The sequence below is a fragment of the Giraffa tippelskirchi genome, chromosome 5 (genome assembly GCF_054371585.1).
Source record: "Giraffa tippelskirchi isolate mGirTip1 chromosome 5, T2T-mGirTip1v1.2.pri, whole genome shotgun sequence".
NCBI classification, from domain to species: domain Eukaryota; kingdom Metazoa; phylum Chordata; class Mammalia; order Artiodactyla; family Giraffidae; genus Giraffa; species Giraffa tippelskirchi.
In genome coordinates this window covers 51,197,896-51,225,229 of record NC_137279.1, presented here as the reverse complement: position 1 = coordinate 51,225,229, position 27,334 = coordinate 51,197,896, and the positions used below count along the sequence as shown (strand labels likewise).

The 27,334-nt window shown below is 37.9% G+C and overlaps 2 protein-coding genes across 3 annotated transcripts in view; one reads left to right on the top strand and one right to left on the bottom strand.

Moving 5' to 3' along the window:
- WDR26 (WD repeat domain 26) overlaps positions 1–25,005 on the bottom strand; it is a 39,230-nt gene extending 14,225 nt beyond the window's left edge. Inside the window, exons 1-8 of one of the 2 annotated variants that reach the window (XM_081491560.1) lie at positions 24,001–25,005; positions 21,999–22,098; positions 21,794–21,898; positions 16,079–16,215; positions 13,217–13,314; positions 11,656–11,812; positions 7,938–8,076; positions 3,161–3,301 (exon numbers count right to left, since the gene is read on the bottom strand). In XM_081491560.1, coding sequence (XP_081347686.1) covers positions 3,161–3,301; positions 7,938–8,076; positions 11,656–11,812; positions 13,217–13,314; positions 16,079–16,215; positions 21,794–21,898; positions 21,999–22,098; positions 24,001–24,428 — 1,305 coding nt within the window. In that variant the 5' untranslated portion in view covers positions 24,429–25,005. The remainder of the gene's footprint in view (positions 1–3,160; positions 3,302–7,937; positions 8,077–11,655; positions 11,813–13,216; positions 13,315–16,078; positions 16,216–21,793; positions 21,899–21,998; positions 22,099–24,000) is intronic. The other variant, XM_081491561.1, reaches the window with a different exon arrangement.
- Positions 25,001–27,334, top strand: part of CNIH3 (cornichon family AMPA receptor auxiliary protein 3) — a 281,577-nt gene continuing 279,243 nt past the window's right edge. The window contains exon 1 of the mRNA XM_081491569.1: positions 25,001–25,200. Coding sequence (XP_081347695.1) covers positions 25,134–25,200 — 67 coding nt within the window. The 5' untranslated portion in view covers positions 25,001–25,133. The remainder of the gene's footprint in view (positions 25,201–27,334) is intronic.

Here is a 27,334-nt window from a genome sequence, read left to right as displayed (position 1 = left end):
ATACTCCTCTAAAGGGAATGTATAAAGAAAAAACAGAAAAAGGATAGTAACTGGGATATCTGGTTAGTTTAATACTCCTAATCAGTGAAGTAAACTGTTTAAACTGGCCTTATAGAACAAGACTATAGCATTCAGAAGAGAAATTAAGTACTTGAAAAAAACTCAGTAGTCAAACAAAGCCTGGCATAGGTAATTCAAAGAATAGCTATGAGATAAACTTCAAACAGAACTCTTGTCTTAAATCAATTACATGCATAAATTAAAACAAGTAATTTTCCCCAAGTACAATGATGAAAAGCCCAGCATGACATACCTATTTCTTCTGAGTTCTCACTTCTCCTTAGTTCACAGTTCTTTATTTTATTCTAAAATTGTAGTTCATGCAATTAGCAACTCCTTAAGAACATGATTAATAGGCAGAAAAACTATGCCCTTAAACTAGGCCAAGAGTGTAGGCAGTCTAAATTATGTTAATTTCATATCCGATATGCTCAAAATGTAGAAGGGAGAATGGGAAAACAAAAATTATTTTTCTGATATACAACTTTATTTCAATTAAAAGTAACAGAAAAGAGTGAAGGACATTTGTACTGTTTAGCATAGTCATTTTAAAGCATTCCCAACTAAGTAAGACTATTTAGTTGGTTACAACCCTCAGATATCCTCCTGTTATTTTTTCTAAGTTATTCAACTTAGAAGGTAGACACATACCATTTAATCTAGTCTTGATTCCATTTTGTTCATGGATTAGAAACAGGATCTGAGAGATTAGAGCTGCCCTTGGGATAATAATAAGTACATGGGCATAATTTTCCTGTGAGAAATGGGTAATCAAATTAAAAAAAAAAAAGAAGAAAAGAATAAAAAAAGGGTGCATGATCAGGAAATGGGGCCAAGTAATAAAAGCAAAGAGGGCACAAAAACCAGAATGTCTTCCTTACACTGAAAAAGAAAAAAAAATTCAGCAATCTTAAACCTTTCCCCCATATTGTTAAGTATTCTCAAGTCACGATCTTTTGAGATTGTGCAATATAAATGCATTAAAAAAAAAAAAAGTTTAGAAACACAAATACACATGCAACAGCTGAATCTTCAGCATTTTCTATTTACAGTAAGTTCTGAAGGCAGAAATGGTCTTTTCCTCTGTCATGCTCAGGACTGTTTGAGTATGAGGCCATTACAGGTATCCCCAGCTTTTTGAAAGTTCACTTTGTACTACTTGGCTTTTACAAAGATCTACATTAGTACCTATTTTTGCCAACCAAAAGACATCTGAAGACGATGTTTGCTTTTATGAGAAATGTCTGTGGAAAGTGAAAACAGTGTTCCATGTTTCACAGGGAGTTGTTACAGAGGCAGCATACACTCTGAAGAGTGAGAGTGGCTCCTTCCCAGGAACTACACTCAGCATCTCAGCATCAAGCTGCCATGGCTTTGAGCTATGTGAGCATCTGTGCTTTATCTTGATTTATTTTGTGCATCCTTTAGTAAGATGTGTCCTAAGGTAACTGCTTCTTTATGCCATTTCAGCTTATGAAAAATTTCACAGGAATAATTACTTTCAGATAGCAGGGGAAACTTGTAATTAGGATCTACATAAAAACTCAAAGGAGCAATTTTGAAAACTGACTTAAAAGGACTACCCTTTTAGAACAAGTCTATAACATAACACACAGTAAAACAGTTAAGCTAGAACATAGTTAAACTGTCCAGAAATTCAAAATTGAATTTAAAGAAGACTACACAGGCTGACTCTCTGTTGTGGGACTATGACCATGTACTTCTCCCTCTGAGGGGGCAGAAATTGTCTTTTAGGTCAGATTCATTTTAAGCTTGTTTGAGAAGCCATCTGATCTACTCTGTGGTTTGCCACCCTGAGCCCAATCACAAATACAACACTGATTCAACACTAGTTTGATAAAAATGGCATAGACACATTTTGGGAACAACTGGGGATTTTTAAATTATGAAATGAATATTAGACAATTATAGCTAAGATAATTAGAGAATTATAGGTAAGATAATGGCATTTGATTATGTAGGAGAATATTACTGTTAAGGAGATACATGTTTAAATACATAGTGGTAAAATATCATCTTAATTTACTTCCAGATGTTTTGGGTATGGATATATAAATATGGATGTTTGTATGCATGTGTGTATATACACACAAAATGTAACAAAATGTTAATAACATCTGCTGAATCTATGGTGGCATTTCAACCTTTATCAACATTTCAAAATTTTCTAATAAAAAAACTGGGTTGAAAAATATATCTTAGTGTAGAATTAGATTTGTGGCACATCATCTTCAGGTACATCTTAGTGTTCATCTGTCTTCTATACCATCTTATTGAGTCGTTTCTATGGAGCTTTTATCTTTACTCTTGATAAAAATCAACTTACACATGGGTCCCCAAACTCAAAACCATATCCCATCAGCTTATACTTTACACCCAAACTGTAGCCTGAACTATTCCCCTGCCGAGAAGTTAAAAAAAAAAAAAAATCATCTAACCAGTCAGCTTATGGAAGAAACTTAAAAAATAATTTTAAATGATTAACTAGAAGGTTTCCAAATAGAGCCAATAGATGATAGAGTGAACTCAGTGTGAGTTTTTCTAAAATGGAACCCTAGATAAAGTGTTTAAGTTTTCATTTAGAAACTATAATAAAACTCTTGATAGTAAGTACTGTAAACATCATTTAAATCTAATAAATGAGATTGTAACATTAAATATAGGTAAGGAAATGGTGCAATTGCCACTGGAACGGAAAATTTGGTGTCATGGCGATGTTTTCACACTTGAAAAGTAAGTTTTGTATAAAACTGTGCAACTATAAGACAACTGTAACATCTTTATTGAGGTACAAAGTATCACAGTAAAATAGTACATATTACACACTACAAAGTACAACATCCCTAAAAATACCTACTGATCATTCTTTCAAAAATGCTATTATGTTCAACAAAATATTTAAATTTATAAATCTGGACACCTGGGTTCCATTTGATGAATTAATTATCTTTTATAAGAAATACATCATGGGAATTTAGGTTGAATGATTTGGTTCTACAGATCATGAATAAAGTTATAATGAAGATGTGCAGTACGATTATACTTTATAAAGACTAAACCAAGGATGAAATTTGCTCACTTGTACATTCCAAAGCCAAAGCTCAGAGCAGTCATCTGGGCCACAAGCAACAAGATAGTTGTCGTCAGGACTCCATGCAATATAAGAAACGCCATAAGCATGTCCTTCTAATGTTTTAAGCAGTTTTAGCAGATGTGTATCCTAGGAGGGAAAACAGACAGTTAACTCTTATTTCTAAAGGCACTGTTTTTTGGGCATAAGAACTTAAATAGCTACAAAGATGCGCTTTGATAATATAGTTTAATCTGAGGACATTTTCACAGATTTTGCCAACTCCCTGCCCCTAAGAGAACCTCTAACTTGATTCATAAAGACTCATTCGTGCTGCAACATTCATTAAGCATCTACTACACACAAGGGCACTGAATGCTAGATGGAAATAAAGATGACACAGACTTTGTACTTATGAGATTTTCAAGGAAACTTAAAACAGGTATAATAAAAGCTACCCGCTCCTTTTAAAAACAGTTTTAATGAGATGTATCTCAGCGTAACATTCATCCCTTTTAAAGTATATGATTCAGTGGCTTTTAGTATATTCAGAGATTGTGCAACCATTACTACTATCTAACCTGAGAGCATTTTCATCACCCCAAAAAGAACCTCCATACTAAGTGGCAGTTATTCCTATTCTTCCTTCCTCCAGCACTGGCAACCGCTACTTTCTCCATGGATTTGTCTGTTATGGACATTTCATATAAACGAAATTATACAACATGTCAGTCTTTTGTAATTGGCTTCTTTCACTTAGCATGATGTTTTCACGGTTCATCCCTGTTGTGGAATGTATCAGCATTTTATTCCTTTTAATTGCTGAATAGTATTCCATTTTATGCCTATACCATATTAAGCAACATCTGCATTGTTTCCACTTTTTGGCAATTATGAATAATGCTGCTACAACCATGTAAGAGTTTTTGTGCAGACCCATGTCTTTATTTCTCTTGGGTATACGTGTGGGAGTAGAACTGCTGGGTCATATGCCAATTCTGTGCTTAACAATGAGAGGAGCTGCCAAACTGTTCCTTAAGTGTTTAAACCATTTTACACTCCCACCAGGAGAGCTACCACTTATTTGGTGCTAATCAGTATTAGCACTATTCACAATCAATCTCATTTAAACCTCATAAATCTAAAAGGTTAAGAATTATTCTCCTCCCCCATATTATAGGAAAGGACATGAAGACTGAAAAGGTTAGAAACAACTTGCCTTTATTGATAGTATTACCAGGGATTTGAACCTGAGGTGCCTGACTCTAAAGCTATATAGGATGAAATATATAAACTGCAAACATGGAAGTGGCAAATGAAAAGACTGGAAAAATTGACATCTTTATTTTAGACTAAAGGGTTCAATTTTATCCTGCAAGTGAAGAACCACTTATGATTTTTAAGCTTGGGAATATATAACATACTTGGCTTTAGGAAGAGAACTCATTAACAGTGAGGAAGAAGAATCAGAACCAAAGAGATATGCAGAATAAGGACACTCCTCATGAGCCAGCGCAACAGCCACATAGTTAAGACAAGAAATGGGCCTTAAACTAACATGTTAAGGACTGAAAGAGGTTGTGGGACATAAAACTGACATGACAGGATGAGACAAAAATGTTCAAAGACTATCTATAAGTTTCTGTTTTAGGGAATAAGGATGAACATAAACAGTGTGAAGGAAGCAGAATTTGGGAAGACTAGACGAATGGAGACCAGTTTTGGTTAATTCCAATGCTGATGGAAATTCCAGTGGTGATGACCTACAGCAGTTAGAAATGGGTCTGGAATTAGTCTGATAAAACTAGATTGGGAATTTGTTTTGAAAATTCAATAGTTTACAACGCCATTACTTCTGATTCTTCTTTGGTAAGATGATAATAGGGGTATTAGGTCATAGTATCATTAGGTCAAAGTAGCTTGCAAAATTTAATAAGCAAGTCAAGTCTTTTGGATTAGCCCAGTATCTTCTAGGAACAAACTTTCATTCATAGTGCTGTTTTAGATTTACACAAAGATTTGCTTCTAAACTAATGACAAGCTACTATAGAAGTATTTAACTAAAAAACTAATAATTTCATGCACATTAATTAAAAAATAGAAAGCTGTAAAAGGAAAAGTTGAAAACAAATGAGAATATTAAATATTATATCTTCAGAAGTACAATGCCTTTATAAAGAGTAACCTATTCCAAATGGTAATATCACATTCATGCAATCCACTTAATTTTGCTTGGATTCTGAGGAGGGGAATGGGTCAAGTTCTTTACTGGGAAAAAAGGTAAAGAAACCTGTTAAAGGAAACTAACCACTGGAGTAACATCAATTCAAATATTAAGGTTCTCTCTCTATATTCTTTCTATCCACTAAAAATACGCATTCAAAAAAAGAACTGATCTTCTTAACAAGTTTTTCAAATAGTATTTGACATAGAAAAATACCATGATACCAAACTCTAAAACCCACTGTATCTCAGATTTAAATGTAAGCACTGACTCTGCATTTCCCCAGCTAATCTGGACATAAAAGCCCTTTACATGTAACCACTGTTAACATTTTACATAACCAGTATTCTCATAAAAACACTTTGGGAAACACTGGCATAAAAGTCTGACCTCTTTAGCAAAGTATAGAAGATCCTCCTTGATCTGGTTGCTACTTACTTCATGAATCTCATCTCCTAGTCTACAGAATCCTCACCCAAACTGCCCAGTCACGTTATCTGTCACCTGAGGGCCAGCTGTAATGTTTTGCCTAAATAATTTACTTCTTCATCTCAGACTTACTTGTCATACTTTTCTTTTCCTTGCTTTCCAATTCCAGTAGGATCTCTTTTTTGAGTTCCTGTAGCATTCACTAAAGAATAATTACACGTATTATCGGGAGCCCAGTCTGACTTCTATCAACAAGGTCAAGCATACAGCAGGTACTCAATAAATACTCGCTAAACAAAAGGGACTCATACACTGCTGCTAGAATATGTAATAAAGAAGTTTTGATATGGTTGCTTTCTTTTCAGACATGCTGTAAATAACTACAGAATAAAATACTTCTTATACTAGTTCAGTTCAGTCACTCAGTCATGTCCAATTCTTTGCGAGCCCATGAACCGCAGCACGCCAGGCCTCCCTGTCCATCACCAACTCCCGGAGTTTACCCAAACTCATGTCCGTTGAGTCGGTGATGCCATCTAACCATCTCATCCTCTGTCGTCCCCTTCTCTTCCTGCCTTCAATCTTTCCCAATATCAGGGTCTTTTCAAATGAGTCAGCTCTTCGCATCAGGTGGCCAACATACTGGAGTTTCAGCTTCAACATCAGTCCTTCCAATGATAAGGTTATGATGGATCCCAACCTATTTTTCTAGTCACACTTCCCATGCTTTGCCTTACTCATCCTATTCGCTTACTAAATAGCAGTTCTTGTACTTGAAAATGCACTTCTTTATTTTCACTAACCACACATTGATATTCAGTATTTCCTTCAATCCTGAATACAGGCAATTAACAAGGCAGCACTGGGTGGTATCAGGTGACTGTTAATAATGGAAATTTCAAATATTTTCACATATTATAGCTTTGGATATCTCAAAATTTTATGCTTGTCACTACTTCAAAATTCTTGAAGTTATCAGATCTGCTATTATGCTTATAAAAAAGCAGCATATTACTACTATACTCTATCTGTTTTTGTAGTATTTTGATAATTATATTTTAATATAATTGGGTTTACCTTTATGATATATACTTGGGCTTCCTAAGTGCTTTGGATTATGCATTTAAAAACCTTATTCAGAGGAGGGGGTCCATAGAGTTCAGACTGCCAGAGAACATGGTACAATAAAAGGAAAAAAATGCCTGCTTTAAGGCAGAGTAGATCTTGTTTACCTTTCTTCATTCATAGCATATTGTAGGTACACAAGAATTGATGTATGCTCTCAAACTGACTCTACTCTTTTTAAAATATTTCCTTCTATGGCTCCCTTTCTCAATAAGATTATTTATACTTTCTGATTTTAGGTGAATGACTCCTAAACCAAATACATCTTAACCTGTTTGGAGTCATGTACTTCCTTAATTGCTTGGCTGAAAGAAATGGAAATACTCATCTCTACAAATCTGTAGGTCACCTGGTTATAAAGACAGACAATTTTGATTTCTGAGGGAACTTAAAATTTTAAATTCAGAATACAATACTTTTCGTATGTATCACTGGGGGGAAAGAGCTGTGTGTGGGGGAGAATGTTTAACAGAAGTTCCACAAATTACAGAAGATAATGAAGGGTTTTGGAAGGCAAAATGGTAAATGAGTCTTTTCTAACCTGTGTCAGAATGGTTACTGCATTAATCTGTAAATCAAATACTAACAAAGATAGCCGATTGGCAGAGACATTGAAGAGCAGTAGGTCTAGAGTAAAAATATCCCTGGATTTAAGTCTAACTCTGCCATTTACAAGTTGTGAGAGCCTGGGTGTTTAACTTTTACCATGGTTTCCTCATCTGAAAACAGGAGATACTAGTATCTCAAGAGAGTTAATCAGAGGATGAAATTACACAATGCACACACAGATTAAGTACAATCCTAGCACACAACACTCAACAATTCTGATCACATTGATCTCTATGTATTATTTAAACAACATAGAAAGAGGTAAGACATGACGAAGATGACAAAAAATGCTCTTGGAAAAGAATGCCATTTATATATACGCATACTTTAAAATTATGTACTTAATTAGATGAAAATTACCTCTTTTTGTAATCTAAAGATTCATACTGGAGTACATACCGGATCAACTTGCCATATGATAACTGTCGTATCTTTTGATCCTGTTGCTAATTTAGTGCCATCGTTAGAGAATTTACAGAACCATACTTCATTACAATGCTCCGTAAGTATCTGCTGAGTATAACATGGGAACTGCCTCCTAAAACAAATAAATCCACAAACAATTATTCTTAAAATCAATTAAGAGTAATAATAATGAAAAATGTTAAAAAAAACTGATGAAACATTTTTTGCTCGGATTAAGTCAATTCACGTAAATAAAAATTAACCAGGTCTTCATGTTTGTCTGAGTTAAGTGGCTGGGATCAGGTTGTTCTAGAAGAAATAATGTACATTTTCACTGATATAAAAGCAACTTGGTGTGACAAACAGAATAGGCACTGTAGAGAATTTGGGGTTACAAGTTTTAGTACCTTTGCCAAGCCATTTAACTCCTGAGTCTTAGCTCTCTCATCTATAAAACAAGATGAATTTACCAAGGTTCTTAGGGTTCTTGTAAGGATGAGAAATACATCTAAAATTCCTGGAATGCAATAGCCATTCAAAAGTGGACTGCTAGTATTACTTTGGGGACGGCACAAGAGAAGTGCAATATATGGTAGAGGCCGTAGTGGTCAAAAGCAAAGTCTTAAGAATGGGGACAGTAGAGTCTGAGAGACTCAGGTTCATATCCTGGCTACTTACTAGCTGTGATTCTGAGAAACCTACTCTCTCTAAATCTCAGTATATCCAACCATAACCTAAAGACAAGAGTACTTTATAGAATTCCTTATACAAGGATGAAATAAAAAGGATGAGACAATGAATGTCAAGCATTTAGACTGGCTCTGATGTTTAGCTAGTACTTTATAAAGTTGTAGTTATTATATATTAAAGACAAAGAATTCTATGATTAACTTTACTAAGTTAAAGAGGAAAAAGTTAAGACTGACTATTCTCATTAAGTATTCACTTTTAAAAACCATTCTATCCTTTTCCAGTTTATCAGGACCATTCAATAGAGTTTCCTCTGATAATTCCAACGTTATATACCTGCACTGTGCAATCTGATAATCCTAGCTGTATGTGTCTACTGAGTACTTGAAAGGTGGCTAGCATACTTGCGGAACTTAGATTTTTTCATTTAATTTAACTTGAATTACTTTTCATTTAAATTTAAATGGTTACATGTAATCTGTGGCTACTGTTGGGACAATACAGATCTGTACCGTAAAAGTTACTTAAACATTAATGGGTAAACTCTTAAGTCTATTTTAAAAAATGTTGTTTTAGGTTGCTAACTCGTGTCCGACTCTCTTGTGACCCCATGGATTGTAGCCTGCCAGGCTCTTCTGTCCATGGGATTTCCCAAGCAAGAATACTGGAGTAGGTTGCCATTTCTTTCTCCAGGGATCTTCCTGACCCAGGGATTGAACTTGCATCTCCTGCAATGGCAAGTGGATTCTTTACCACTAAGTCACCAGGGAAGGCCCCCCTTGTATGGGAACACAAAAGTGGCACTCAAATAGTCACTATTTTATTATTACTTCAGTAATCTTCTAAAAAGACTAGTAATTAAGCTCTTAGTTTATTAAAAGGCTAACTTTAGGGTATTAAAATGAGAGTCTTTGTTTTCAAATAAATTTAAAATTTGTTAAAAATATAAGGACCTTCCTAAATCAAACTGAAAAAAGTAGCATTTTAATCAAGCTAAATACCTTAACATTTTATAAATATTTTATGATCCTTTACTAAAAACTAATACTTATAAAAATAAAAAACTATCTGTGGAATCATCCTTCCATTGATTTTTGGTGGGAAAAAGAAACCCAACAAAAAAAGAAAAAAACTTCTACACAATTAAAAAAAAAAAAAAATCCTGTCCTTTACTGATCAAATTTAACCAAAAAATATATATATATGCACTAATTATGAAAAATAACCCGAGTACTACAGAAATCTGAAGAGTGAAGAAGTAGTAAGGAAGGTATTGTGAATGTATAGTAGGCAAAGAAGTTGGTTCTAAAGTGCAGGTATTAGGGGGGTGCGAGGGCAGTGTTAACTAGGAAGACCTCCAATCATCAATGGTTATTTCTGAGGAGCAAGAACTCCTTCATTCCTATGTAAATAGAGTGCTTTCTATGCAGGCTTGTAGGCCCCTGATCCCTGATCTGAGGGTTGGGAAAAGTCAGACTAAATAAATATTGTCTATCATTTACTTTCACAGATACTGGCATAGAAATTAAAGAACTTAAGAAAAATGGAGGTCACGTTCTCATACATCTCAGTTTCCAAACAGGAAGGCAAGCTCTCAACTTACTGATACTTCTTGAACCATAAAGTCTACCGCATATATCTTTCAATGTATACCACCAGCAATAAATTCACAAACCAAAAAAAAATTTGAGTTCACAATTGCCTTAATTTTAACACTGATATCAAATTTTCAAAGGAGCTATAAAATATGAAACCATACAGTCTTTTAATCTATTTTCTCCTCCTACCTCTGTTCAACTTAAATGAAAAGACTTAAAAATTCTCATAAGCAAATAAAAAAGCAATGTTAAGGAGTAACAAGGGATAAATGAAAAGGATCTCTAATCATTTCCTTTAAGTGCACCAAGTAATTATCTAATACTTTACAATAGTTCAGTTATTACTATTTTTTAAATTGCAACGGGGGAGGGTGAAGTGAGAATTCAAATATGAAAGTAGTTTATGCGCAAGTAAAGATTATCTTAAATCACAGTGTATATGGGCACATATATATATATATGTTTTTTGGTTATTCAGAAATTCCTCATTTTCCTGAAGCTCTCACACATATACACTCTTATTCTTCTTATTCATGTTATTTTCAATAGTTCTCCAAGGATCTTTGACAAAAGAAATAGAGCATGTGCACTGCAGCTGTCATGTCTGGTTCACCAGATCCAAATAATTTTCTTCTGGAGTTTGAAAGATTTCACATTTTGTTTTTCAGTATCTTAAAAATGAAAGCTCTGCTGAAATTTTGGAGATCATTATTAAAATGGTAGGGACTTTTATACTCAAAATACTTCTAACATCAAAAGTGAAGCCTGAATTCTTATAAGTTAAACTATGCAGATGCATAGGTTATGGCAACAAAACCCAAACCAGAAAATTAATACCTGTTATTATAAGTATTTCTAGTCCAAAGGTTACCTTTAACTAAAAAGCAGAGTTTTCATTATGAAAAGTACTTCCATGAGCAGAAAATAATTTGGGCCACAGTTAAAACTGTCATGATGTCTGGGAGGGGGTGGATGGGTGGGGGCATGCGGGGGGTGGCAGTGGGGATTGGGGAGTGGGGCTGGGGAGGGGAATAACTAAGTGGTCTCTGGCATCCAAAGACAACAAAGGCTTGGATCACTGGCATTCTCACACAGGATCACTTACAATTTCTTTAAAAAAAAAAAAAAAAAAAAAAAAGGCCAGATACAGAAAATGACCAACCAAACCCACAGACAAGTAAAGGAACAAACAGGCTAACCAGCTTTGGTTCTCAAGGAGTAATTTCCTATATAAACATATACAAATTTCTCTTAATTGTCAACTTCAGTGGTTCTAGCTCTATTTGTAAATGCTAATGCAAACATGAATTGCTTTATGGTGACAGGATAAAACTCTAAAACAAAATCCTAACATTTTAATAAATTTCATAATTGAGTTTGTAAAATGTTAGCCTACTTTAAAATATAAAACATTTTCCTCTTACCTACTACAAACATGATCTATAAGCAGAGACACAGAATCTAGATTACTATCAAGTTTGGTATTGTGATAGAGGCACCGATCCCTTTGTAGTTCCACCGCCTGCCGCAGGAGAGTCTGTAAACGCCGTGGGGGAAGCATCACTGATGGTGGTAAATAGGCTTTAATAGAAGATATTTTTAAAAAGAGAATTAAAAATTAAAAAACAAAACAGAACAGTTTACTTTTATTTAGGACATTTGACTCATCTTCTATTGCACTTGCCCCTACCTGAGTGATGTCCTGACCTTTAAATAGAGCAGTTCTGGGTGAAATGATGTAACATGTAAGCGTTATGAGTATTTGTCAGCAACTACAGCTATGCTGTCACTAGAATGAATATACTTGGGTAGGAGAGCAAGTGAATTTCCTAAAACAACAATAAAAACCTAACAAAAACAAAAATTCGACAGAAAATGAAAAGGTAGTGATGATGAAAATAAAATCTCAAGATATTTGTGTCCCACAGGTAGACGAAGCATCACTAGAAGTGTAAGAAAAATCTCCACTTAACAAGGAGCAAACCAAAATGGAGGAAGAAATCAAGTTCCACGTTTCATCAAATTGCGTCTAATGCCAATGTTACTGTGAAAATGCAGGGAATAACTGGTGTTTTTATTATCAATACCAATCTACTTCAATCCTTTAATGCCTTATCCCTCCATAACATGGTTTTCTGATTCTGAAGTATCTCCACTCTCACTTCAATATGAAAACATAGGATATGGTTTAACTAAAGAGGGGAAGAGAGTCTTTTATTATAAAGATGTGGCAAAAAGGAAATGTCTGCTGTAATTTGGAAGTTATATAACAATATCTGGAGGGAGGGTAAAACAATTTACCAAAGGAAATTGGTACTTTATGCTTGAAATCAACAAAAAAATAGGCACACCTCAGAGGTACTGAGGGTTCAGTTCTAGATCACCGAAATAAAGTGAACATCACGGTAAAGTGAGCTACAGAAACTTTTTTGGTTTCCCAGTGCATATAAAAGTTGTGGTTATACTATACTGTAGTGTATCAAGTGTGCAACAGCATTATGTCTAAAAAACTGTACAAGCTTTAATTAAAAAACACTTTATTACTAAAAAATGCTAACCATAATTTGACAACTCAGGGTTGCCACAAACCTTCAATCTATAAAAAAAATGCAGTATCATGAAGCACAATGAGGTCTGCTTCTATCTAAAACACTTGTAGCTTAAAGCTGTGGTTTCCATGTTTTTTCTCTAACCACGGTACTTCTCCCCCAAACAAAATCTTAAGGGGAGCATCACTACATAAAAGAAATGGAAGGAGACATGCTCTGGGACCAGTATCCACTCACTGACTCCTGAGGTTTACCTTCTTTGACTCCACGGTGGATTTTGAAGCCTCTGGTTTAAAGGGCGTCCTAATGGATCTCCCCACTCATTTCTCCTATATAACCACTTGATAAGAGTATGTCTAGATATAAGTCTTCCTAATGGATTCATAGTATCCTTTCTATGAGAACATATAGAAACATCAAAAATGAAGATGCTTACTCTGAAGTTTGTCCAGCAGTTTGGATCGGGAAGCTGTTCCTTTGCCTTCCCATTCTGCTTTTGCACGTAGGTCTTCTGCATGGCTACACATCAGATACCTAAAAAATGTGACAAAGACAGCACCAAATATCAAACCCTTTTCTTTGGATTAAACATAATTGATAAATACTGATTATACTCTGGAAATCTAGTTCTTATAAGAAATATATATCAAGAAGAAATTTCTACAGTGGACCCAATTCATTAATATAATCTGGCACCTGAGTATAAGTTACAGTATAACAAGACATTATTATTTGGTATCAATTAATAGAATGTATCCTTAGATTTGGTACTTCCCTCATAGCTCAGCTGGTAAAGAATCTGACTGCAATGCAGGAGACCTGGGTTCAATTCCTGGGTGGGGAAGATCCCCTGGAGCAGGAAATGGCAACCCACTCCAGTATTCTTGCCTGGAGAATTCCATGGAGAGAGGGGCCTGGTGGGCTATACTCCGTGGGCTCACAAGAGGCGGACACGACGTAGTGACTAAACGACCACCACCATCCTTAGATTTACTGTTACGTATCATTATACATATGTAGCTCTTATGGTGTGCCGGGCTCTGTTCTTTACTAAGCACTCAACATATATTGGTTCATTTTATGTTCATAATGATTCTCTATGAAGTAAACACTATTCTATTTTTATAAATGAGGAAACTAAGGCACAGAAAGCTTAAGGAACTGGCTTAGGAGAGGCAAAGTAGAAAAATAAATCCAGGCATTGTAGCTGTAGAATTTGCTTTTAATCACAGTGCTAACTTAACTGCTCCTCAATAGTTAAGACAAAACAAAACAAAACACCCCCAACAAAAAACCTTCAAAGATATCCATACTAAGTTAAATAAACAAAAACAATGTATCTTCAAGAATTTATCATAAATGCCACTCAAGAAATGGTATAACTGGATAATCATCCTTGTGTCATCTTATGAAAGTTATTGAGATTCCAAAGAAGAACATTTGGGTACTATCTTATTACTCACTATATATGCCAAAGGAGGTGTAAGTGCTAAATTCATGGATTCTGGAGAATACATGAGGGCCCCCTGCTGGAAGTGTGACTCTAACCTGGTTCTGCCTCTTCTCAGAACTGGCTTTAAAAGTAAAACAAGTGAAGGCATTAATCAAACATGGAGATTAGACCTAGCAAGTAACTCTCCTGCTATTCTGCCTCATACTCTGGTCTCAGACCAATCTGTTCTTATTTGTAAAAAGGATATTAAGAAGGGAAGTAGTGAGGATTAAATAAGGTGGAATACATGAAGTACTTGGTCTACTATCTGGTATACAGAAATGTATCAGTTAACATGAGTATCACCACCTTCTTTTCTTAAACTGCATACTGCATTTAGCAAACTGCATTTAGCAGCTAAAGAATTTAATAGCCTCTTACCCAACAGTAGGACTACTTTTGTTCTCCTAATATTTGCTATATAAATATGCCTTGACTGGAGCTTCCCAGGTGGTGCTAGTGGTAAAGAACCTGCCTGCCAATGCAGGGGACTTGATGTGGGTTTGATCCCTGGGTGGGGAAGATCCCCTGGAGCAGAGTATGGCAACCCACTCCAGTATTCTTGCCTAGAGAATCCCCATGGACAGAAGAGCCTGGCGGGCTATAGTCCATAGGGTCGCAAAGAGTCAAACATGACTGAAGCGACTTTAGCATGCACACATGCCTTAGCTGATGAGAATTTACTTTTTAATAGTATAAGTAATCAGACTCACAAAACCCTATAAAAGAAGTTGGACACTACAAAAATTTGGTTTCTAAAATAACTTTTTGGGAGGAAAATTTATTAACAATTTTATGAAAAACTTTTCTTTAAAAAAATTTCCAAAAGTTATCCATGATTACTTCTGCTTCCTTTTGAAAATACACATTATACTTTAAGGTTTCAAATGTATGTCTGTTTATGGGGGTCACATAGTATAACTCAAAGGACACTGAACTAAGAGAAAAAAACCATGTCAAATTTGATATCTGCCCTCTATGGGCTATTTCCTTACACGAACAATATATGTCACAGTTAAAAGATTAAAATGCAAGGATGAAGTTTAAATTTTTTGTTGGAAGAAGGGGGTAGAAGATCTTACCATTTACTGAGATGAGGAAAACTAGAAGAACAGGTTTGTAGGGGTGGGTGGAGGGATCACGGGAATCAAGAATTTTTGTTCTGAACATGTAACTTTGAGATACCTATTACACATCCAAATGGACACTATCAAGCAGGCTATTAGATATATACGTTGGGAGTTCAGATGAGAGGGTAATTTTATGAGCCACTGGCATATAGATAGTATGTGAAGCCATGGCATAGAAGGAGATCACCTAGGAAGTGTGTGTAGACAGAACAGAGGGAGGTCCAGAACCAAGGTTTTGGGCACTCTAACATTTAAAGGGTTGATGTGAGGATAAAATGAGACTGTGTATATAAAATGCTAAGCAAGGACCTGATACATGACAAGTATATGTTAAAAAAAAAAACGTATGCAACAACACTAGAAACTTCACTGCTTATTGTATCTATAGAACATTATGCCATAGGACTTTTACAGAAGATCATGAAATGGCATTTCACTGTCGATACATATTTCTTCTTTTCGTTCACTTAAATATCTCTATTCTAATATGGAAAGCTTCCTAGGATGACAAAAATAGTTTGAACACACATAAGTGAAACTACCCAACAAGTATTACCCAAGAATTTAGCAATATCAGATCTTGGGAACATGTTAAAAGAAATGCAACTCTGGAATGGTAACCTTGATAAAAACAGCTTCTTCCTCAACCTGAAGTCTAAGAACTGAGCTTCCTTACCCACTAAGAACATGAATGCGCTCTGTATTGTATTTCAGTGGCGTCAATTCACAGCGTAGAACTTGAAGTGCCTCCAGGACCTTGCCATCCTCCAGGTATTCCAGGTACTTCTGCTGCAGCAGCAAAAACTTCATCCTCTGACATGACAGAAAGCAGCAGTCAGGGGAAAAAAGTTGATGGAGGTTTCAGAAAATGTTTGTGCCTAAACAGAACAGTAGAAACCATTCTACTATGCCCTTTGAAAATAATTTTTATAAAGCTTTAAAATGACTCAAAATATCTTTATTTAATAGGGTCACAACACATGAAATGTGACTCTATTGCTCACTTTCACATCTTAATAAAACTCTGCTTTGAATGAATAATCTCAAATTAGAAAAGATCATTAGTGACCAAGGCATCAACGCTGGAGAAAACTTATTCTGTCCTCAAAACATTCACCTAGAAGTTTACTTCTGTGAAAATTTAGAACTATTTCAAATATTCTAAATTTGCTTTTAAATAAGCCTGACTTCTCTAATAGGTATTGGGGGGTTTCATGCAACAAGTTTAAAAAAGATGGCAGAAAAACCAGCTAATGAAGGAATTATTCAAAAGCCACAATGTGAAAAAAGGACTAAGTAGACCAAAAGCAGAACTGGAGCCACTGGGTCGAAGCTACACAGTGTCAGATTTTGGCTTATCAAAGGTAAGAGGAGTTGACCAGCAACTGGACTAGAGGTTGGCGTGCAAAGTACTGGGTTTCCTATGACTAAAGTGGACAAGCATGAGCTTGATGGACTCACGCTCTCCAGGTGGCAATAAAGGGATGCCTACAACTGAAGGTTAAACTTGAAGGTCTTTGTGTATTGGTGACATCTCATCCTGATGCATTTCACTATGAAGCACTACTATCAACTCTTTCCTCCCCACAAAGGACAAACCATTTCCAGCTTATGGCGAAGCCCTTTGACATTTAGTTTTTCTCTGATATATGTTTAACTTTAATGTTTAATACTTTTAATGTTTCTTTACTCTGTTACTTTAAACTTGAAAGTGATCATCACTCATTTAGCAGCTTTCTGCTAGACAAAAGAGTTTTTACTAACATTAAGTTTGGAATTTCTTTTAAACCTTAAACCTAATTAAAGACCACTGCTTGGAGGGTTAGGGTTTCATCTATCATATCTGCTATTTGTGGCGCTTAAGCAAGCCAAATGATGCAGATAGAAAAGTTGACAGGAAATGTTAGTCATACTTAGAGATGCCAAGGAATATAGCAGTAAAGATCTCAAATCCATTTAAAAGAAAACCCCAAATGACTTTTCTTCTTCAATAAGATGCTTACTTTAAAAAATAAGGTACTGCTGTCAAAAGTGGTGTGGAGAAATTATCTTTTACTTAAATGAAATGCTCTATAGCATTTTCTTTTAGGGAAAATTTAGAAAGGAAAGCTTAACCTACAAGTTTATAAAAATGGTTTCTAGCAAAGTAAACAAAACATACCCTCCCATGTAACTCAGGCATACATTTAAATACAACTTTTACAATACACATTGCTTATGTTTGATAATAATCTAATCTTAAACCGACAGTTAAAGAACAGAAAAAATTTCAAACTATGAGATAAGCTCCTGTTAACTCTAGAAAAATTACATTTACCAAATTTTACACATAAAGTTAGATAGACTAATGAATGTTTCAGAAATAGGTTACCAGATGCCTTGAAACATATAACCTAATGTTAAATCTCTAGATGGCAAATGAAATATTTAAAGTCCATCAGGTGACAAAATCCAAAACAAAAGACTAAATAAAAAAAATCTAAAAATCATAGGATTTTAAAGTTGTTACAGGTATTCTCACCATTTTATCTTCTGAAAAGAACATCAACTCTTTATGAAAATGAAGCATTCATATATTTCCATTTATCAACAAACTGTTAAAGAGTTTCATTTTACAGTGTTTTAAAATCAAACTCGAGTATCTTTTACTTGCAGAATTTTTTCATTTAAATGCCATTGGTGGCATGTGTATTTAATTTCACTAAATTTTCTTAGTAATTGAGGATTTGGGGGAAAATTTTGTTTTAATTCAGGGCATGTCTTAATTTGTGGGGTATAAATCATTTAGGTCCTATGTACGCCTCCCTGCCCATTCCAATCTGTGTAGGGACAGTGCCTCAAGAGCTATTTCCTATTTCCCCCTTACTTTCCCATCAATATCCTACTACAACGTTACTCTCTTTCTAAGGGGCAGAGGCAGGGCAGAGAGAAGAGAAAGGCAGAGTAAAACTTTGAGAGAAGCCAATATAAACACACATTTCTGCATGTACAGGGAATGCTATAAAAGCAGTGCAAGAACATTTCTCTATGAGTCATTTTATCCGGATTAAGACACAGAATATCCTCAAACAGATACCAATTTCTGGTAGTGTGCATGGCAACTAATGTTACTGGCCAAGAACAGCTAGACTTTTGGTTGAGGGAGAAACTGTTTATTCTGCTAAGATTCAATTTCAGTATTTGACACATATGATAAAGATGAAGAAAGTAAAGCCATTATTTTACTTTCCAAAATTTAAAGCACGAAAGTATAAATACAATTTCAAGAAAATGAACATCTTTCACAAAAGATGTTAATTATTTACTGAAAAAATTTAAAGAATCAGGCAAAATCAAAGCTTGCTGAGGTAAGGATATGGTTTTACTATTTTTTTTTTAAAAGATCACATGCTTCTTAAATGAAGGAAAAAAGAAAACAGGTTGAGAAAATAAACTCTCCTTGTATTTTTCCCCACCTTTTAACTAGACCTCTGTAAGAGATTATTCTTAATCTCTGATAATTTTTTAGCATCTTTGGTCCTAGCAGTAATTCTTTCTCTCTTATTATCTAATAAAAACTTGAAATTGGTAAGGGACTAGGTAGGATAGCTTGAAAGATAGTGTATGTGGTAAATCCTGCATCTGAGGTAAACCTGCACAACCTAGCGCATGTGGTAAATCTTCAGGATTTAGGTTGTCCCCCACCACCCTATCCATTGTTCGGATTTATCGTTTTCTCCCATATAATTAAACTGAACTCAATGTGAAGTTCTGAAACTCAGAACTTATGATACACAGAAAGTCTGGTTATCAAGGGCAGACTCCTAGCTAACTTAGTAGTGATTCTGACTAACTCTGAAATAAGGTTATAACCAAGTTATATCAATTAAATCATGACTCAGAGAAAGGGGAAATGAATTATATTTAAACCATGGCTTTCAAAACGTCTCCCTATTTGACTTCAAAATACACTAGTAAATTTTTGTACATGAAGTTAGTATTTGAACACTTCTGTTAAGCATGTTTCTATTATATTAAGAATCAAACATTTCTAGACATATAAAGTTTTCCATGTTATTGATCTCAAATATCTACCCAAATTCTCTAGACATGGCTAAGCATATCTGAACCCAAACTAAAATATGTTGATTCATAGGCTCAGCTTCCAGAAACTCCAGAAAAAAATTCTGCTATTTGTAGAATCATTTGACTAGGAACAATTCAAAAATATGGGGGCTGAGAGGGAGAGTGGACTGGGTCAACACAAACATTCAGGTTTAAAAAGAAAATACAATTTTAGTCTAGACTAAGTCATCAAATGTGTCTGGGTATACAATTAAAATAATTATGTTTTTAAAAAGAACCCAAATAGTTGTCTTCTAAGGTATTATTACAAATTTATGCTTACATTAGATTATCTTTTAGAGATGGAGTGGAGGAAAGGAGTATATCTAAACATAATTAGGTGAAAAAATGCTGACCTAAATCTTTAAAAGCAATTGTTTCATTAATGTTTAAAGTGAGATACAGTTGGAACCCCTTTCTTTTATAAATACCTAAACAGTTTGATGGTGTGAGGCTCAGCCAGAGATTTTATCTTCATCTCTTATTAGATCCTAGAATGTTCTATAGACTGAACAGGCTGTAAAAAGAAAGGATTCCTCCTTATTATCTACAACTACCTCTCATCAGTTTACATGTTGCTTCTAATGAAGATTTCTAATGAGATATTTATAATCAAAATCCAATACAGAAGTCTCAAATTATTACAAACAAATAAGAAAAAAAGAAGTGAGCCTAATAATAATTTTTACTACGAAGTTACAGATACAATTTGAATGAAGCTTAAAAAATGAAAACGATCCTCTAAGAAATCACACATTTATTTTAAAATAGTCCATGGGCAAGTTCTCTACTGTCACCATACAAATAGTGCTAATGTCCAATGGGAAAGGAACCCCAACTCCTATTTTGGCCTTTTAATTGTCTTTATATTAGGGTCACCTCCATTCTGTCAGGGCTAACAATGTATTAAAAAACAGCCCAATCAAAATTTACTTAGGTGTCATTTTTTAAAAAAGCAACCCCCAAACATCCTGATTGGGGAAAATTTACTTGCTAGAAAATCTGCAATCTTTCTGAATATAGACGTTTAACTTCTGCATTTCCATTTTAAAAATTTACCACAGAATTGATTATTCCATGAGTTAATTTATTATCAGGCATCTGATTCAACAGTAACTTAAACATTTTAGTATTTTTAAGTGTTTATGGGGAAAAAACCCACAAAACACTAGATAATCAATTTAAATGAATCCATATTTGTTCACGTGGCTGCTCCTTTATTTCACCTGAAGTTCATTCTCTAGGATTGTATTTTTATAAAAGATATTAAGAATTTGAACTCTTGTAATTAAGATTTTCTTAAAAAAAAAAAAAAAAAAAATTCCCCCAAAACAGAACAGGAGGGACTATTAGGTTTATAGACAAAGGTAGAAAGATTAATGTTTGACCCAATTAAAAAAAAATCAAAACGTAACAGTCAACAAACAGCTGGTTTCCCTACTTCACTTCCTATTAGCCTTCTTTCCCTCCCCCACTAGACAGGAAACTGCTTTTGACAACAAATGAATCAGCTAGAAGTTAAAAAGCCAGCAGCCAGCAGCTGATTCTTCATGGTTTCCAATCACAAGGACTTAGGGAAAAAAACTGATCCCCTCCTCTCCCCCTCACCAACATCTACTGAAGAATTAAAGCCTATTAGTATAAAAGATTCATTAAGATTTATGAAAGAGGCTAACAGGTTAAACTTCAACACTGATCTTGTTGGGAAATAAGGGCAATAAGCAGAGCCCAATGGTCAAATTTGCATATGAGTCCTCCACCAGAATGATTTATATCATACAAACTTTGACACTGTCAATTCACACAACTGGAATGCAGGAATGGAAAATGGTGAGCACACCAATGGAGCTGGTTTGAATTGATTATAATTTCTAAAGATTTTTTTTTTTAAAGATACTTAATGTGGTCAGCTACTTAAGGTTATATAGATAAACATACATCCAAAAATGTTTTCTTTACCAGCACATTCAGTGTATTAAAGAATAAAAGGATAATTTATCCTTGATCATATAAACATAAAACTCCTATTAACAGTACTGAGTGTAAAGATCTTTCAATATAACTTAGTAGCTTAATTTATAAACTAGGTTCAAAGGACATATTTATTAAATATGATTTTAAAAATATCAAGCTCAAACTTTAAAACACCATCAACATTCATCTTAGTTTACAAATGTAATGATCTGAAAATTAAGGCCTTATCTTTTATAAGAGGCAGAAGCCTAGACTTATCAATAACCTACTAACATAAGCATAAATGTGAAACTAAGAACAAAAGTGTATTTACCACAATTATTCCCAACAACGTTTGAGAGATTTCAAGTGCGCCTCTTACCACAATAGCATGAGGAGAATGCACTAAAGGCTTTAGTTCATTCAGGTCATTTTCTGCCTGCAAAAATTGGTATAAGAGAAAAACAGAAATGTCACAAAATGCACATCAAATATATAATTTTAGCAGCAGTTACACAGCTCTATATGCCCTACTTTACCTTATCCCAGTCTCCTTCCATGACATGATTTCGGAATTTGGTAGCAGAAGGATGTTCTAAACGACATCCTGACTCTTGCATGAGGAGATCAACAGTCTGGCTGCAGGAGAGATACAGTGTAAAAAAGACCTGACCAACTTTAGAGTTTAGTCTTCCAAATAAACTACTGTCTATGAAAACAGTTTCAAAAGTTCTTAAGCTAACCTCATGATGAAGGAAAAAGAAATAAACAGCTTTGATGTGCTTGGCTAAACAAACTTGATTTTTAAACTGCCATCTATGTTTACATCTAAAGTCAAAAACCTTCTTGAAACCAGAATCAAAATAAAATTCTTCGTTCTTTTCCATTTTAGGCCTTTAATGAAGTATAAAATTTCTAAAAATGTGTTGTAACCAACAGGTTAAGAAACATGAAAAACCATGATTTACATACTAGCTACATTACTACAGTTTGGAAGATTAAAAAAAAAAAATTGTTAGTTCCATACAAGGTGATGGAAATGACCTGTATTAGGTAAGAGCCTTACATCCAGGTACTAGGTCTGCAAAGAAATTCTAACAAGTCAATCTCTAAAATTAAAATAAATCCAGCATCAAAAAATCATTCCCGTTCTCTCTATACTAAAAATAGCAAATTTACTATGGTGTAGGTTCCAAACAGTCACGAGTTATTTCCTCCTGCTGCTGTCAGCTTGCTTCTTGTCTCAGTAATAGGTTCTGTTAGCATTTACAAAAATCTGTTTTCACACTAATCCTTTTCCTTAGGGAACAAAGTGAAATCTTCCTTCGATACACTTCTTTCAGAGCTTAAAGGATTCACCACATGTGGTTTCTTCCATCAGATATTTTGATATCTCTAAGAATCTTTATCCATCTTACATACTTATGTTTCAACGCTTTCTTATTCAGCTCCATTTTTCAGCAAAAACAGTGCAATAATCTGCCTGAGAATCAAAATACTTATGTCACTTTTAAAAATGCTCTTTCACCTTCTCCCCAGAACAAATCTATAAACCCAAAACTACTAAGTGTAGGCCAGGTCTAAGAACTTATTTTATTTAATCTATGCTTTGAAGCTGGAAACTGACTGTTGCATGCTGTTTCCTAGTCTTATTCTGTATGGTTCCTCCATCAGGCTCCTCGGTACTCCCACCAACGCTACCGTCCACCCCCGCGCTTGGTTTTTCTTTGTGTGTATACAAAACGGGGGTGGAGGGAGGTTGGGGCCAAGGTCTTCTACCTTCACCCTACTTTAGGTACACAAGGCCATCTAAATTGTATCTGAAAATAAATGATTCACCAGATCCGATGTCCCTTTTTCAGAGGCAACAGCTTTCTTGGTATTACATTGGGATTTCAGACAAGTTAGTGGTAGGCCTCTTGCACACATACAAGGGCCTTTACATGACATCAACATGGTATCTTCTTTATTCCCATCAGATTTATCTAGCAGCCTCCTTCCGAATGATCCCAGCCCCTCAGTTCCCATAAACACTTGTAACTGATTGTCTTTCCTGATTGGTAGTTTGCCTGGGTCGTCTGTCATGGTTGGGGGTGGGGAGGTGTCCCACAAAGATGCCTCTGAGATACACTTGAAAAACAAATCCTCCAAGGTTCATTATTTCCACCAGCTCTAATCCACCCATCCCCCAACGCATACAGAGACACACTCCCGCATCTGTCTTTATTGACAGACAATTAAGCTCCGAAGGTGTGTGGAGAGGGGTGAATCGTTGGGCTCCTACGCCCCCTCTCTCCCATCCCCCCCAACCGCCTGACTCCTCTCACAATTTGTCCGACTGATTGATTTTCCCTTATTTCCCTTCAGGTCGGCTCCTCCTCCCTGGTCAGCCTGTCTGGGCCGCGTCCTCCCGTGTCCTGGGCCCAGCAGTAATTCTCTCTTTGACTGAGCTCTTTCCAGCGCGCCCCGCTACCCTCGCCTCCCCGCCAGCTTCGGTCCCCTCGGTCCGTCCACACCAGCTTGCCTGTAAGGGATACTTACTTGAGCCCTAAGCCATTCAAGTGCTGTCCTATTAGCCTAATGACATCCTCATCTGACTGGGAGAGCCGCTTCTTCTTCTTGAGGCTGCTGCCCAGTTCGGGGGTGGCCAAGGAAGAAGAGGCGGCGGTGGTGGCGGAGGCAGCGGCGACGGTGGCGGAGGCGGCGGCGGCGGCCCCGCCGGGGACCCCGTTATTGACATTCAGGCTGTTGCTATTGTTGCTGGCGGCGGAGGGGGCGGAAGGCAGGAGCCCATTGGCGTGGGCCAGGTCCCCCGCGGACGACGAGGACGAGGGGGACGACTCCCCGTTCTGGGCAGACAGGCAGGCGAGTTCCTGGGTCTGTCCCTGGCCCCCGCCGCCCCCTCCTCCTCCGCCGCCGCCGCCGCCGCCGCCGCCTCCTCCTCCTCCTCCTGCCCCGTTGGCCTGCATGATGCTGCCGCTGACCAGGCTGTGGCCGCTACTTCGGTGGGGGACGGCAGCGGCGGCGGCGGAAGGGGCAGCAGCCGGGGGGAGTCCCACCACTACCACCACGGAGGAGGAGGAGGAGGAGGACGACGACGACGAGGACGAGGACGACGAGGACGGAGGGGAGAGGCCTGCTCTGCCTGCCGAAGCCCCGGGCTCTCCTGCTCCCTCCGCCGCCGAGGCTCGGGGTTTCTTCCGCGGGGGCGGGGAGGCTCCGCCGGTGTCCGAGTCGGAGGAGGAGGAAGCGGAGGCCAGAGTTTCCTCGCCGAGAGAGGCCGTGGTGGGAAGCCGGTGGGGCGAGGCGGGGGAGGGGAGGCGGGGGCCGGGGACAGGGTCGGGGTGAGGGGGGGCCGGGGAGGCGGGGAGGGGGGTCAGGGTAAGGGGTGAGAGGAGGGGGAGGAGGAGGGAGAGGAGGAGGGGGAGAAGGAGGATCCGGGCCCTTTCCCCCCCCCCCCTCCCGGAGGCAGCTCGGGGTGCGCGGCCCGGGGGTCGGGCCGGGGGGGTCGCCGCGGGGCGGCTGCGGGGGGCTCGGGGCCCGCCGCTGGGCTAAGCCCCGGCGGTGGTGGCGGCGGCGGCGGCGGGCGGCAGCGGAGGCAGCTGCCGCCTCTGTCCTCGGGTCCGCTCCGCTCTGCTCCCTGGTGTGTTGATTCTTCCCCCAGCTGCTGCCTAATGGAGTCCAGGCGCTCGCGTCACAGGAAATGCCTATACTGCCCTCCTCACTCACTTCCGGTGGCAGGTATGGAACCTATAGGGGGGCCTGTCACCCGGCACGTGCGCCGGGGGCCGGCCGGGCGGGAGGGGAGGAGGGCCGGCGGGCCGGCGGGGGGCCGACCCCGACCCCGACCCAGACCCGACCCGACCAGATCCGCCCCGGAGCCCGGGCCTGGCCGGCTGGGCCTCGCCCCCAGCGCCCCTGGCAGGGCTGCCTCGGCGAGGAGTAAGTTTGTAACCGCCCTCCGAGGCTGGGCGTGCACAGGAGGGCGGCGATCTCGATCGTGTGCGCGAGAAGTGTGCGTGTGGACCCCGGGGTGACCTAGAAACGCCAGGGGTGCGGAGAGACTGCAGATTCTCCATCCCCGGCCGAGGACGGGGTCGAGCAGGTGGCGAGGTTTTTGTCACGAGAACGAACAGGCACAGGGCTATGGTAGGCCCTGTCGACTCGCTCAGGGGTAACCAGGACTGGCCAGCTCTTGGTTTGAGTGTGGAAAACTCGAATTTCCACAGCCAGGTGCCACACACAGTTGTCGTGCCCGGGCCATCCCTGGAGGTTTGAGATGATGAGCCTGGGAGACTCTGTTCCACCCGGGGAAGATGGAATAATGGCTAAGAGCAATATCTGATGGGGACAAGGAGTCAGAAAAAGGCGGTGGGTGTAGAGAGACGGGGAGGGACTTTGCTGAGGGGCTTTCACTTAGCTTTTGCCCAGCATCTCCTTCTCCCTTCCAGTTGCCTCTTGAGTCACTGCCCAGTTTAGGCAGCAGTAATAGAGACCAAACAGCGTCATCCAAAACATGCATCTCAGGGAGTATTCAGACTCAACTTGAGATTCAGGATTAAATGTTCAGGTGGACTGCGAGGCTTCAACGTCGCTGTAACTTAACCCATTTATGTGGCTGTAGAAATGCAGCAACCAAGAGCTAGGCTGAGTCTTGATCTTGAATGGTCTCCATTACCCCAAACAATTATTTATATATATGTGGTCGATAGCATATACACCTGACGTGTACAGAGATTTTCTCAGACATTTAACAATCTTATTCAGAAGTAGTTTCCATGTGGAAAAACAGACTCAACAATGGAGTGTATTACAGCTCAGAAATCTCAAAAGTTTATAGTGCAAAATAACTTTGAGGCTTTTGGTTAGGTTTCTGAAGTGAGAAAAATTCGTCGCTCAGTTGGTAAAGAATCTGCCTGCAATGCAGGAGACCCGGATTTGATTCCTGGGCCTGGAAGATCCCCTGGAGCAGAAAATGGCAACCCACTCCAGTATTCTTGCCTGGAGAATCCCATGGACAGAGGGGCCTGGTGGGCTACAGTCCATGGGGTCGTAAGAGTCGGACACTACTTAGTGACTAAACCGCCGCAAAAAATAATTCTTATGAGAAAGTATTAAAGAATCCTGAGCTCTGTTGATCCTCAAACTTAAGGAAGGAAGAAGACCAATGCAAGATCTGACAGAGATTTAGCTTTTAGTCTCATCTCTTAAATATGCTTCCAGGTGGCGGTGTAATTTCGAGATGACTCACATTCAGTATTCTTACCTGAGACAGACCTGAGTTCTACCTGAGGTTCATAGGGCACTGCCACTGTATCCAGCAGAGCCTGAATTACTAGATAGTTAACACTTCAGAGAGTCCTGGTTGTATGCTAACTTTAGACAGCCTTATTATTAAAAGTGTTATTGTTTATACAAAATTAAATTTTGCAAAGTCATTTATAATAATTTATGAGGCCCATTGCAGTACTGAGGACAAGCTTCTGAATAAAGTCTGTAGCTTTCATGAAGAAAACAATTACTTAGTGGTAGCCACAGACAAGGCTTACACTTCATGAACAAAAGTAAAGGATGAAAGGCAAAAGAAACTGGTCTCAATTGGTGTCTAAACTCACATATATACCCCAGCTTTTGTATGTTTTATGTGACTAAGATGGCTGTTACTAGAATTCTGAATTTATGAAGTCCATGTGGGCACACATTTTTCTCTAAACTAAAATACAGCTGGAGACCCTGTTGTTTGAACTTTGAATGTTTTTAGAGCCAGGTTTCAAGCCCATGTACAGATGAATAATTCTGAAATACCACTCTACCCACTCAGAAATCTTCAGTAACACCGTATTACCTGCAGGATGCAATCCAGAGTTAATCTTGC